Source organism: Manis javanica, chromosome 18, assembly GCF_040802235.1.
Source record: "Manis javanica isolate MJ-LG chromosome 18, MJ_LKY, whole genome shotgun sequence".
Classification (NCBI taxonomy): Eukaryota; Metazoa; Chordata; class Mammalia; order Pholidota; family Manidae; genus Manis; species Manis javanica.
In genome coordinates, this window is record NC_133173.1 from 16739849 (window position 1) to 16754614 (window position 14766).

A 14766-nucleotide genomic window follows, 5' to 3' on the forward strand; every position below is an offset into this window, starting at 1 on the left:
AGAGAGAAAAAAGATTATTTATAAGGGAAAGTCCATCAGGCTATCACCAGACTTCTCAGCAGAAACCTTACTGGCCAGAAGGGAGTGGCATGATGTATTTAATGGAATGAAACAGAAGGGCCTCCAACCAAGAATACTCTACCCAGCAAGATCACTATTTAAATTTGAGGCAGGGATTAAACAATTTCCAGATAAACAAAAGTAGAGGGAATTCAATAACACTAAAATATCCCTCCAGGATCTATTAAAGGCACTGCACTAGATGGAAATGCTCTTAAGGCTAAATAGCTGTCACCAGAAAAACCCACAGGAAAGGCAGTAGACCAATTAATTACTAAGAAAATATTAAATTACATCAACTACTAACAAAGTTAGTCACGGCAAACACAAAGAGTGCAGAATTTATGCCACCTAATATATAAAGTGTGGAGGAGGAAAAGAAGGGGAGGAGAAAAAAAGAATCTTCGGATTGTGTTTATAATACTGTAATCAGTGAGTTAAGTCAGACTATTAGATAGTAAAGAAGCTGTCCTTGAAACTTTGGTAACCATGAATCTAAACCCTGAAATGGCAATAAGTACATATCTATCGATAATCACCCTAAATGGAAATGGACTGAATGTATCAATCAAAAGACATACAGTTGCAGAATGGATAAGGAAACAAGACCCATCTATATGCTGCCTACAAGAGACTCACTTAAAACACAAAGACATACACAGAGTAAAAGTGAAGGGATAGTGAAAGATATTTCATGCAAATAATAGGGAGAAAAAAGGAGTAGCAGCACTTGTATCCAACAAAATAGACTTCAAAACAAAGAAAGTAGAAAGAGATGAAGAACATTACATAATGATAAAGGGGTCAGTCCAACAAGAGGATATAAGCATTATAAATATCTATGCATCCAATATAGGAACACATAAATATGTGAAACAAATACTAACAGAATTAAAGGAGAAAATACATTGCCACACATTAATTTTAGGAAACTTTAACACACTACTCACATCAATAAATCAATCAGGTAGAAAATAAGGAGACAGAGGCACTGAATGGTACACTAGAACAGATGGACCTAACAAATATCTACAGAATATGCCACCCAAAAGCAGCAGGATACACATTCTTCTCAAGTATACATGGAATGTTTTGCAGAGTAGATCACATACTAGGCCATAAAAAGAGCCTCAATAAATTCAAAAAGACTGAAGTTCTACCAGCCAGCTTCTCAGACCACAAAGGTATGAAACTAGAAATAAATAATGCAAAGAAAACAAAAGTGCACAAACACACGGAGGCTTAACAACATGCTCCTAAATAATCAATGGATCAGTGACCAAATTAAAACATAGATCAAACAATATATGGAGACAAATGAAAACAACAACTCAACAGCCCAAACCCTGTGGGATGCAACAAAGGCAGTTCCAAGGGGAAAGTATATTGCAATACAGGCCTACCTCAAGAAAGAACAACAATCCCAAATGAACAGCCTCAACTCACAATTAATGAAACTAGAAGAGAAGAATAAATAAGGCCCAAAGTCAGTAGAAGGAGGGACATAATAAAGATCAGAGCAGAAATAAATAAAATTGAGAAGAATTAACAATAGAAAGAAGCAATGAAATCAGGAGTTGGTTCTTTGAGAAAATAAACAAAACAGATAAACCTCTAGCCAGAAATATATATAAAAAAAAGAGAGTATATCAAGTAAAAAAGAGTGTACACACATAAACAGAATCAAAAACAAAAAAGAAGAAATCGCAATGACTCCATGGAAATAAAAAATTATTAGAGAATACTATAAGAAATTGTATACCAACAAATTGGACAACCAAGAGAAATGAACAACTTTCTAGAAAAATACAACCTTCCAGACTGACCCAGGAAGAAATAGAAAATCTGAACAGACCAATTACCACCAATGAAATCAAACTGGCAATCAAAAAACTTATTCTATGAGGCCAGCATCACTCTAATACCAAAACAAGGCAACACCACAAAAAAAGAAAATTATAGACCAATATGACTGATGAACATAGATGCAAAAATCCTCAACAAAATATTAGTAAACCAAATTAAAAAATACATCAAAAAGATCATCCATCATGACCAAGTGGGATTTATTCCAGGCATGCAAAATCCCTACCACAGATGCTTCACAGCTGAATTTTATCAAACATTGAAAGAAGAGCTAATACCCATCCTTTTTTTTTAATTTAAATTTTTTATTAACGTATGACTGATATACACTCTTATGAAGGTTTCACATGAAAAAACAATATGGTTACTACATTTAACCCATATTATCAAGTTCCCACCCATATGCCAATGCAGTCACTGTCCACCAGTGTAGTAAGATGCCACAGATTCACTATTTGCCTTCTCTGTGCTACACTGTTCTCCCCGTGATCCCCCACACCATGTGTCCTAAACATAATACCCCTCAGTCCCCTTCTCCCTCCCTCCCCACCAGCCCTCCCACACCCCTCCCCTTTGGTAACCACTAGTTCATTCTTGGAGTCTCTGAGTCTGCTACGATTTTGTTCCTTCAGTTTTGCTTCATTGTTATACTCCACAAATGAAGGAAATCATTTGGCATTTATTTTTCTCCACCTGGCTTATTTCACTGAGCATAATGTCCTTCAGCTCCATCCATGTTGTTGCAAATGGTAGGGTTTGTTTCTTTCTTATGGCTGAATAGTATTCCATTGTGTATATGTTCCACTTCTTCTTTATCCATTCATCTACTGATGGACACTTAGGTTGCTTCCATAGCTTGGCTATTGTAAAAAGTGCTGTGATAAACATAGAGGTGCATGTGTCTTTTTGTCCTTGTTGTTCGCATGAAATATCTTTTTCCATCCCTTGACTTTTAGTCTGTGCATGTCTTTGGGTTTGAGGTGAGTCTCTTGTAAGCAGCGTATAGATGGGTCTTGCTTTCTTATCCATTCTATTACTCTGTGTCTTTTGATTGGTGCATTCAGTCCATTTACATTTGGGTGATTACTGAAAGATATGTACTTATTGCCATTGCAGGCTTTAGGTTCGTGGTTACCAAAGGTTCAAGGTTAGCTTCTTTAGTATCTTACTGGCTAACTTAACTCACTTATTGAGCTATTATAAACACAGTCTAATGATTCTTTGTTTCTCTCCCTTCTTATTCCTCCTCCTCCATTCCTTGTATGTTAGGTGTTTTGTTTGTGTGTGTGTGTGTGTGTGTGTGTGTGTGTGCTCTTTTGTGTTTTTTTGTTTGACTGCTTTTGTGGGTAGTTGATTTTATTTTTTGCCTTCAGTTAGTATTTGATTGTTCTGCTTTCTTTGCTGTGATTTTATTTTCTCTGGTGACATCTGTTTAGCCTTAGGAGTGCTTCCATTTAGAGCAGTCCCTCTAAAATACCCTGTAGAGGTGGTTTGTGGGAGGCAAATTCCCTCAACTTTTGTTGGTCTGGGAATTGTTTAATCCCTCCTTCATATTTAAATGATAATCGTGCTGCATACAGTATCCTTGATTCAAGGCCCTTCTGTTTCATTGCATTAAATATATCATGACATTCTCTTCTGGCCTGTAAGGTTTCTGTTGAGAAGTCTGATGGTAGCCTGATGGGTTTTCCTTTATAGGTGACCTTTTTCTCTCTAGCTGCCTTTAATACTCTGACCTTGTCCTTGATCTTTGCCATTTTAATTATTATGTGTCTTAGTGTTGTCCTCCTTAGGTCCCTTCTGTTGGGAGTTCTGTGTGCTTCTGTGGTCTGAGAGGCTATTTCCCCCCCCCAGTTTGGGGAAGTTTTCAGCAATTATTTCTTCAAAGACACTTTCTATCCCTTTTTCTCTCTTCTTCTTCTTCTTCTTCTGGTACCCCTATAATGCGAATATTGTTCCATTTGGATTGGTCACACACTTCTCTTAATATTCTTTCATTCCTGGAGATCCTTTTATCTCTCTGTGTGTCAGCTTCTCTGCATTCCTGTTCTCTGATTTCTGTTCCATTAATGGCCTCTTGCATCTCATCCATTCTGCTTTTAAGTCCTTTCAGAGATTGTTTTATTTCTGTATTCTCCCTCCTTAGCTCTTGCATATTTCTCTGCAAGTCCATCAGCATGGTTATGACCTTTATTTTGAATTCTTTTTCAGGAAGATTGGTTAAATCCATCTCCTCAGATTCCCTCTCAGGGGAGGATGTCTGGGTTAGTCTGGTCTGTATCAAATTCTTCTGCATTTTCATGGTGATAGAGGTAGTTGTAAGCAGTTGGCACGTGTGTCAGCTGGGAGAACCAAGACCCTTTCCACTTGCTCCTGGCCTTCCTTTCCTGGGAGAACAGTGACCCCTAGCGGCTTGTGCTGGGCAGTTCTGCCCAAACAGGGTCTCTGATTCTTGCCCGGGCCACTGTGGAGTAAGCTCCACGCCATTGCTGTGGGTGTGGCCAGTCTCAGGCTGCTTCTCTGCTATGGCAGGGCCACACTGGAGGGGGAACAGGCAGGAGGCTGTTTATTGCTGTGAGGGGCCTCCAAGCTGTGCTGCCACCCAGGAGTTAGGGCACGCAGAGTTCCCCGGGATTCCCAGCTGTTAAGCTGAGTGTGCCGGAATGCTTCCGTCCAGCTGTGAGGCTCCTGTCCCTTTAATACATTCAAAAAGCACTCGCTTTTCTTTTGTCCCAGGGGTGCCAGCTGTGAGGACCCGCTCACAGGTTTTACTGTCCCATTTCCCTAGTATCCAGCACACCACCCACTGTGTGTCTGCGCTCCTGGTGCGGATGGCTAGGGGTGGGTATTTAGCAGTCCTGGGCTCCCTCTCCCTCCCCGCTCCTAATCCTCTCCTCCTGCTGGGCCGCAGCTTGTATCTTACCCCCCTTCGTGAGGTGATGGGTTCTTGCAGATGTGCATGTAGCCTGGCTGTTGTCCTGTATCTTCTGGTCTCTCTTTTAGGACTAGTTATATTTTCAAAAATATATATGGTTTTGGGAGGAGATTTCCACTGTCCTACTCATGCCGGCATCTTGGATCCTCTCCCCCACATGTGTCTTTTTGAATCTGAGAAGTTGTATTCTTTGGGTAAATTCCAAGGAGTGGGATTCCCAGGTCAAATGATATTTCTATTTTTAGTTTTTTGAGGAACCTCCATATTGCTTTCCACAATGGTTGAACTAGTTTACATTCCCATCAGCAGTGTAGGAAGGTTCCCCTTTCTCCACATCCTCACCAACCTTTATTGTTCTTAGTTTTTTCAATGCTGGCCATCCTTACTGGTGTGATGTGATATCTCATTGTGGTTTTAATTTGCATTTCCCTGATGATTAGTGATGTGGAGCATCTTCTCATGTGTCTGTTGGCCATCCAAATTTCTTCTTTGGAGAATTGTCTCTTCATATCCTCTGCCCATTTGTTAACTGGGTTATTTGCTTTTTGGGTGTTGAGGCATGTAAGTTCTTTATATATTTTGGATGTTAACCCCTTGTTGGATATGTCATTTATGAATGTATTCTCCCATACTGTAGGATGCCTTTTTGTTCTGTTGATGGTGTCCTTTGCTGTACAGAAACTTTTTAGTTTGTTGTAGTCCCATGACTTCATTTTTGCTTTTGTTTCCCTTGTGCGAGGAGATGTGTTCAGGAAGAAGTTGCTCATGCTATATTCAGGAGATGTTTGTCTATGTTGTTTTCTAAGAGTTTTATAGTTTCATAACTTACATTCAAGTCTTCAATCCATTTTGAGTTTACTTTTGTGTATGGGATTAGACAATAATCCAGTTTCATTCTCTTGCATTTACCTGTCCAGTTTTGCCAACACGAGTTGTCTTTTCCCCATTGTATGTCCATGGCTCCTTTATCATATATTAATTGACCATATATGGTTGGGTTTATATCTGGGCTCTCTAGTCTGTTCCATTGGTCTATGGGTCAGTTCTTGTGCCAGTACCAAATTGTCTTGATTACTGTGGCTTTGTAGTAGAGCTCGAAATTGGGGAGCATAATTCTCCCTGCTTTATTCTTCCTTCTCAGGATTCCTTTGGCTATTCGAGGTCTTTTGTGGTTCCATATGAATTTTAGAACGATTTTCTCTAGTTTGTTGAAGAATGCTTTTGGTATTTTGATAGGAATTGCACTGAATCTATAGATTGTTTTAGGCAGGATGGCCATTTTGACAGTATTAATTCTTCCTATCCATGAGGATGGGATGTGTTTCCATTGTTATCTTTTTTAATTTCTCTCATGAGTGCCTTGTAGTTTTCAGAGTATCGATCTTTCACTTCCTTGGTTAGGTTTATTCCTAGGTACTTTATTCTTTTTCATGCAATTGTGAATGGAATTGTTTTCCTGATTTCTCTCTCTTCTAGTTCATGTTAGTGTATAGGAATGCCACAGATTTCTGTGTATTAATTTTGTATCCTGCAACTTTGCTGAATCCAGATATTATATCTAGTAGTTTTAGAGTGAATTCTTTAGGGTTTTTTTATGTACAGTGTCATGTCATATGCAAACAGGGACAGTTTAACTTCTTCCTTGCCAGTCCTGATGCCTTTTATTTCTTTGTGTTGTCTGATTGCTGTGACTAGGACCTCCAGTACTATGTTGAATAGAAGTGGGGAGAGTGAGCATCCTTGTCTTGTTCCTGATCTTAAAGGAAAAGCTTTCAGGTTCTCACTGTTAAGTATAATGTTGGCTGTGGGTTTGTCATATATGTCCTTTATTATGTTGAGGTACTTGCCCTCTAACCCTGTTTTGTTAAGAGTTTTTATCATGAATGGATGTTGAATTTTGTTAAATGGTTTTTCAGCATCTATGGAGATGATCATGTGGTTTTTGTCCTTCTTTTTGTTGATGTAGTGGATGATATTGATGAATTTTTGAATGTTGTACAATCCTTGCATCCCTGGAATAAATCCTACTTGATCATGATGGATGATCTTTTTGATGTATTTTTGAATTCAGTTTGCTAATATTTTGTTGAGTATTTTTGCATCTATGTTCATCAGGGATATTCTGCAATTTTCTTTTTTTGTGGTGTCTTTGCCTAGTTTTGGTATTAGAGTGATGCTGGCCTCACAGAATGAGTTTTAGAGATATTCCTATTCTTCTACTCTTTGGAAAACTTTAAGGAGAATGGGTATTAGGTCTTCACTAAATGTTTGATAAAATTCAGCAGTGAAGCCATCTGGTACAGGAGTTTTGTTCTTAGGTAGGTTTTTGATTACCAGTTCAATTTCATTGCTGGTAATTGGTCTGTTCAGATTTTCTGTTTCTCCCTTGGTCAGCCTTGGAAGGTTGTATTTTTCTAGAAAGTTGTCTGTTTCTTCTAAGTTATCCAGTTTGTTAGCATATAATTTTTCATAGTATTCTCTAATAACTCTTTGTATTTCTGTGGTGTCCGTATTGTTTTTTCCTTTCTCATTTCTGATTCTGTTTATGTGTGTAGACTCTCTTTTTTTATTGATAAGTCTGGCTAGGGGGTTATCAATTTTGTTTATTTTCTTGAAGAACCAGCTGTTGCTTTCATTGATTCTTTCTATTGTTTTATTCTTCTCAATTTTATTTATTTCTGCTCTACTATTTATTATGTCCCTCCTTCTACTGACTTTGGGCCTCATTTGTTGTTCTTTTTCTAGTTTCATTAATTGTGAGTTTAGACTGCTTATATGGGATTGTTCTTCTTTCTTGAGGTAGGCCTGTATTGCAATATACTTTCCTCTTAGCACAGCATTGGCTACATCACACAGATTTTGCAGTGTTGAATTATTGTTGTCATTTGTCTCCATATATTGCTTGATCTTTGTTTTTATTTGGTCATTGATCCATTGGTTATTTAGGAGCATGTTGTGAAGCCTCCATGTGTTTGTGGGATTTTTCATTTTCTTTGCGTAATTTATTTCTAGTTTCATAGCTTTGTGATCTGAGAAACTGGTTGGTACAATTTCAATATTTTTGAATTTACTGAAGCTCTTTTTGTGGCCTAGTATATGATCTATTCTTGAAAATGTTCCAGGTGCACTTGAGAAGAATGTATATTCTGTTGCTTTTGGGTGTAAGTTCTGTAGATGTCTGTTAGGTCCATCTGTTCTATTGTGTTATTCAGTGCCTCTGTCTCCTTACCTATTTTCTGTCTGGTTGATCTGTCCTTCAGAATGAGTAGAGTATTGAAATTTCCTAGAATGAATGCATTGCATTCTATTTCCCCTTTTAATTCAGTTAGTATTTGTTTCACATATGTAGGTGCTCCTGTGTTGGGAGCATAGATATTTATAATGATTATATCTTCTTGTTGCATTAACCCCTTTATCATTATGTAATGTGTGTCCTCCTTTGTCCCTTGTGACTTTCTTTGTTTTTAAGTCTATTTTGTCTGACACAAGTACTGCAACTCCTGCTTTTTTCTATTAGTTGCATGAAATATCTTTTTCCATCCCTTCACTTTTAGTCTGTGTATGTTTTTGGATTTAAAGTGAGTCTCTTCTAGGCATCATATAGAGGGGTCTTGTTTTTTTATCCATTCAGTGACTCTATGTCTTTTCATTGGTGCATTCAGTCCATTTACATTTAGGGTGATTATCGATAGGTATGTATGTACTGCCATTACAGACTTTAGATTCATGGTTACGAAAGGTTCAAGGTTAACTTCCTTACTATCTAAGAGTCTAAATTAACTCACTTAATATGCTATTACAAACTCAATCTAAAGGTTCTTTTCTTTTTCTCCTCCTTTTTCTTCCTCCTCCATTCTTTATATATTAGGTATCATATTCTGTACTCTTTGTCTATCCCTTGATTGACTTTGAGGATAGTTAATTTAATTTTGCATTTACTTAGTAATTAGCTGTTCTACTTAATTTACTGTGGTTTTATTACCTCTAGTGAACAGCTATTGAATCTTAGGAACACTTCCATCTATAGCAGTCCCTCCAGAATAGACTATAGAGATGGTTTGTGGGAGCTATATTCTCTCAGCTTTTGCTTATCTGGAAATTGTTTAATCCTTCCTTCAAATTTAAATGATAATCTTGCTGGATAAAGTAATCTTGGTTCCAGGCCCTTCTGCTTCATTGCATTAAATACATCATGCCTTTCCTTCTGACCTGTAAGGTTTCTGCTGAGAAGTCTGATGTTATCCTGATGGGCTTTCCTTTGTATGTGATCTTATTTCTCTCTCTGGCTGCTTTTAATAGTCTGTCCGTATCCTTGATCTTTGCCATTTTAATTACAATATGTCTTGGTGTCGTCTTCCTTGGGTCCCTTCTGTTGGGAGATCTGTGGATCTCCATGACCTGAGAGGCTATGTCCATCCCTAGATTGGGGAAGTTTTCAGTAATTTTGTCTTCAAAGACACTTTCTATCCCTTTCTCTCTCTTCTTCTTCTTCTGGTACCCCTATAATGCGAATATTGTTCCGCTTGGATTGGTCACACAGTTCTCCCAATATTCTTTCATTCTTACAGATCTTTTTTTCTCTCTGTGCCTCAACTTCTTGGTATTCCTTTTCTCTAGTTTCTATTTCATTTATTGTCTCCTCCACCATATCCAATCTGCTTTTAATTCCCTCCATTGTGCTCTTGAACTATTGGATCGCCCACCTGAATTCAATCCTGAGTTCTTGAATATCTTTCTGTACCGCCATTAGCATGTTAATGATTTTTATTTTGAACTCCCTTTCTGGAAGAGTCATGAGGTCCATGTCACCTTCCTCAGGAGTTATATTAATTTTACTCTGAACCAAGTTCCTTTGGCGTTTCATATTTGTATATGTCACCCTCTAGTGTCCAGAAGCTCTACTCTCTGGAGCTGCTCAGCCCCTGAAGCAATGTTGGCAGTTGCAGGGGAGTGGTATTGGTGCCTAGGCAGAGGAAAGAGCTGTTTCCTGCTTCCTGGCCACTATGCCTGTCTCCACTGCCTGAACCAGTGGGCTGGGCACACAGGTATACGCCTCTATGCTTTGTGTTTGTAGTTGCTGTAGACAGATCTTCCCTCTGGTTGGCCTAACACCAGGGTACAGTTTGCCGGTTTGCGAGCCAGGTGGCGCTGGCTGGGAGAAAGGCGCAGTAGGCTTCCTATCACAGAGGGGGTTCCTGGAGCTGTGTAGCCAGCCAGGGAGCTGGAGCACCTGTAAATCATGAAAGCTCCCAACCTGCTGGGTAGAGTGCACCCGGAAAATTTTGTCTACCTGTCCTTTCTCCTGAGCAGTAAGTTCTGTTGCAATCCTTGCCCCTTTAGCAGCCCTCTTACTAAGGGCTTCCTTGTTAGGAAGTCTCTCAGACTGCCCGCCTTCCTTTTGTCCCAGAGCAGCCGGATATGGATCCTTGCTTTCCACAAGTGGCTGGAATCTCAGTCTCTCCTGGAATTCTGCCTGTCTTAGCTTTCCAATCCCCTAATCACAAGAGTATCATGAAAGCCCCATGAAATGTAGGTTTGTGCTCCCATAGCAGATCTCTGGAGTTAGGTACTCAGCAGTCCCAGGCCTCCCCCTGTCCCTGCTCCATTTCTCTTCCTCCAGCCAGTGAGCTGGGGTGGGGGAAGGGCTTCAGTCCCACCGTGCCACAGCTTTGGTACGTTACCCTGTTCCGTGAAGTCTGTTCTTTTCTCCAGGTGTATACAGTCTGATACAATCCTCTTTCCTGGTGCTCTTTCAGGATTAGTTGTATTAATTATATTTTCATATTATATACAGTTTTAGGAGGAAGCCTCTGTCTCACCTCCCATGCCGCCATCTTTAATCCTCAATACCCATCCTTCTTAAAGTATTCCAAAAAGTAGAAGAGGAGGGAATACTTCCAAACTCATTCTATGAGGCCAGCATCACTCTAATACCAAAACCAGCCAAAGACAATTGAAAATTATAGACCAGTATCCCTGGGACACAAGGATGGTACAATATTTGAAAATCAGTATCATCTACCACATCAACAAAAAGATGGGCAAAAATCACATGATCATCTCAATAGATGCCAAAAAAGCATTTGACAAATACAACATCCATTCATGATAAAAATTCTCAACAAAATGGGTATAAAGGGTACATATCTCAATATAATAAAGGCCATATACAACAAACCTACAGTCAACATTATATTTACTGTTGAAAAGCTGATAGCTTTTCCTCCAAGATCAGGAATAAGACAAGGATGCCCACTCTCAACACTTTTATTCAATATAGTGCTGGAGGTCCTAGCCACGGCAATCAGACAACACAAAGAAATAAAAGGCATTCATATTGGTAAGGAAGCAGTTAAACTGTCACTGTTTGCAGATGACATGATATTGTTCATAAGAAAACCCTAAAGAATGCATCAAAAAACTATTAGAACTAATAACTGAATTCAGCAAAGTTGCAGGATACAAAACTAATGCACAGAAATCTGTGGCACTCCTATATACTAACAATAAATTAGCAGAAAAAGAAATCAGAAAACAACTCTATTTACAATTGCAACAAAAAGAATAAAATACCTAGGAATCAATCTAACTTAGTGAAAGAACTATCTCTGAAAACTACAGGACACTCATGAGAGAAATTAAACAAGGCATGGAATAGTGGAAATCTATCCCATGCTCATGGATAGGAAGAATTAATGTTGTCAAAATGGCCACTCTGCCCAAAGCAATCTACAGATTCAATGCAATCCCTATCAAAATATCAACATTCTTCAATGAACTAGAACAAATGATACTAAAATTCATATGGAACCACAAAAGACACCAAATAGCCAAAGTAATCCTGAGAAAGAAGAACAAAGCTGGGGGGATTACACTCCCTAATTTCAAGCTCAAAAAGCCACATTAATGAAAACAATTTGTACTGGCACAAGAACAGACCCACTGGTCAATAGAACAGTATAGAGAGCCCAGATATAAACCCAAGCATATACAGTCAATTAATATATGATAAAGGAGCCACAGTTATACAATGGGGAAAAGACAGCCAGTTGAACAACTGGTGCTGGGAAAACTGGTCAACTACATGGAAGGAAATGAAACTGGAGTATTGTCTAACCCCATACCCAAAAGTAATCTCAAAATGGATCAAAGACCTGAATGTAGGTCATGACACCATAAAACTCTTAGAAGAAAACATAGGCAAAAATCTCTTGAATATAAACATGAGCAACTTTTTCCTGAACACATCTCCTCATGCAAGGGAAACAAAATAAAAAATGAACAAGTGGGACTACATCAAATAAAAAGCTCTGCACAGCAAAGGACACCATCAACAGAACAAAAAGGCAACCTACATGGGTATGGGAGAATACATTCATAAATGATTTATCTGGTAAGGGATTAAGATCCAAAATATATAAAGAACTCATACAACTTAACACCACAAAACAAATAGCCTGATTAAAAAATGGGCAGAGGACCTACCTGAGCAGATATTTTTTTCCAAAGAAGAACTACAGATGGCTAACAGGCACATGAAAAGATGCTCCATATTACTAATCATTAGGGAAATGGGAAATGCAAATCAAAATATCAATGAGGTACCTCACACTGGTCAGAATGGCCAATATCCAAAAGACAAGAAACAACAAATGCTGGTGAGGATGCGCAGAAAGGTGAACCCTCCTACATGCTAGTGGGAATGTTAATTAGCTCAACCACTGTGGAGAGAAATATGGAAAGTCCTGAAAGAACTAAAAATAGAAATACCATTTGATCCAAGAATTCCACTCCTAGGAATTTACCCTAAGAAAACAAGATTCCTGATTAAAAAAGACACATGCACCCCTATGTTTATTACAGCATTATTTACAACAGCCAAGATATGGAAGCAACCTAAGTGTCCATCAATAGATGAATGGATAAAGAAGCTGTGGTACATAAACACAGTGGAATATTATTCAGCCATAAAAACAAAAGAAATCCTACCATTTGCAATAACATAAATGGATCTAAAGGCCATTATGCTCAGTGAAATAAGCCAGGCAGAGAAAGACAAATACCAAATGATTTCACTTATTTGTGGAGTATAAAATCAGCAAAACTGAAGGAATAAAATAGCAGTGGACTCAGACACCAAGAAGGGACTAACAGTTACCAAAGGGGAGGGTTTGAGGAGGGTGGGTGGGGAGGGAGAAGGGAATTAATAGGCACTATAATTCGCAATCACAATACAGGTACGTCATGGGGAAGTCAGTATAGCACAGAAAGACAATGACTCTTTAACATCTTACTAAGCTGATAGACAGTGAACACAATAAAGGGGTGGGCACTTGAGAATATGGGCAAATGCTGAAACCACTGTTGTTTATGTGAAACCATCATATAAGATTGTGTATCAATGATACTTTAATTAATGATAATAATAAATTTCATTAAAAAACACTATAAACACTGATGCAACCACTTAAAACAACAATGAACTACAGCTAACAAGCCAACCAAAGGATAAAGTACAATCTTTAAAAAAAAGGCAAAAGAAGTTAAAGAACAAAAGAGAGCTGAGACAAATAGAAAACAAATATCAAGATGGCAGGTTTAAAGCTAAACATCAATAATCACATTAATGTAAATGTTCCAAATACCTAATTAAAACACAGAGGTCAAACTGGATTAAAAAGTAAGACCTGGCTATATGTTGCCTTAAAGAAACTCAAATATAAAGATAAAATAAGTTAAAAGTGGAAGAACAGGAAAAGATGTATTAGGTCAATCAAAAGAAAGCTGAAGTGATTTTGTATTAATATGAGCTGATTTCAGAGCAAAGAATATTACCAGGAATTAAGGAAGGTCATTCCAAACTGACAGAGGTCAATTCATTGCAAGGACATGACAGTCCTAAAGTTTGTACATCCAATAAGAGAACTTGAAAACATACAAAACAAAGTCTGACAGAACTTCAAGGAGAAATACACAAATCCACAGTCACGGTCAGAGATGCCACATGACAGCAAAAGCATGATCCATTAAAGTACAGATAAATTGGACTTCGCCAAAATTTAAAACTTCCACTCTTCAAGAGACTAAGAGAATGAAAAGACAAGCTGCAGATGGGATGAGAATGTGTCTGCAATAGGACTTGTATCCAGAACTTTTTTAAATCTCAAAACTGAGTAATAAGAAAACAACCAAGCTGGTGGTGAGCAGGATGAGAGGCAAGGGAGGTGGGGCAGCGGAGAACGCGTGCGGGGGCCCTCGCATGGGCAGCTTAGAGCCGCTTCTCATAATTCTGCCCTCCTGACACCACACCCCGCAGGACCCCTCCTCTGCGTGGGGGCTGGACCTAGAGACATGGTTCTAACAGGAGAGTATTAGAGAGAGAGGGTGACTGCCAAGGTCAGGTTACAGGAGACTGTAGCTTCCGTCTTGGCGACACCGTGAGGCTCTTCTCGCTTGCCACCTCTGAGGCCATGAGCTGCCGTGCGGAGAGCCACCCAGTGCAGAGAGGCACTGAGGCAGCCTCTGCCAGTGGCCACTGGAAACCCTGGCCCCTCCGTCCAGCCACTCTCACGGGAGTCAGTCTTGTCAGCAGCCATGCAAGAAATGCCTATGTTTAGTGGCCTTTGATTAAGTTACTAATAAAATTAGAACTGATGACTTTCACTTTGAGTCCACTGACCTTAAAGCGATGATTCTGGGAGTTCCACACCACCAGGTCAGGGAGGCCCCCTCGACAGTGCCGGAAGTCCACAGCCAGGCGCCTACACACGCCACTGAGGACAGGGCCCCCCAAGCAGGAAACAAGATCCTGAATACAAAATACATGGACAGTTATCCATTTCCTTGTGACAAAGACCCTGAAATACTTCCAGTGATCATGAGATGGAGAAAACTCAGTGTCTAAT

General features: G+C 39.1%; 1 protein-coding gene across 3 annotated transcripts in view; it reads right to left on the reverse strand.

Annotated features, from left to right (window-relative positions):
• Positions 1 to 14766, reverse strand: part of FAN1 (FANCD2 and FANCI associated nuclease 1) — a 42649-nt gene that overhangs the window by 3397 nt on the left and 24486 nt on the right. For all 3 annotated transcript variants that reach the window (XM_073227093.1, XM_073227091.1, XM_073227092.1), the window contains one exon: positions 14541 to 14669. In XM_073227093.1, the coding sequence (XP_073083194.1) occupies positions 14541 to 14669 (129 nt within the window). The remainder of the gene's footprint in view (positions 1 to 14540; positions 14670 to 14766) is intronic.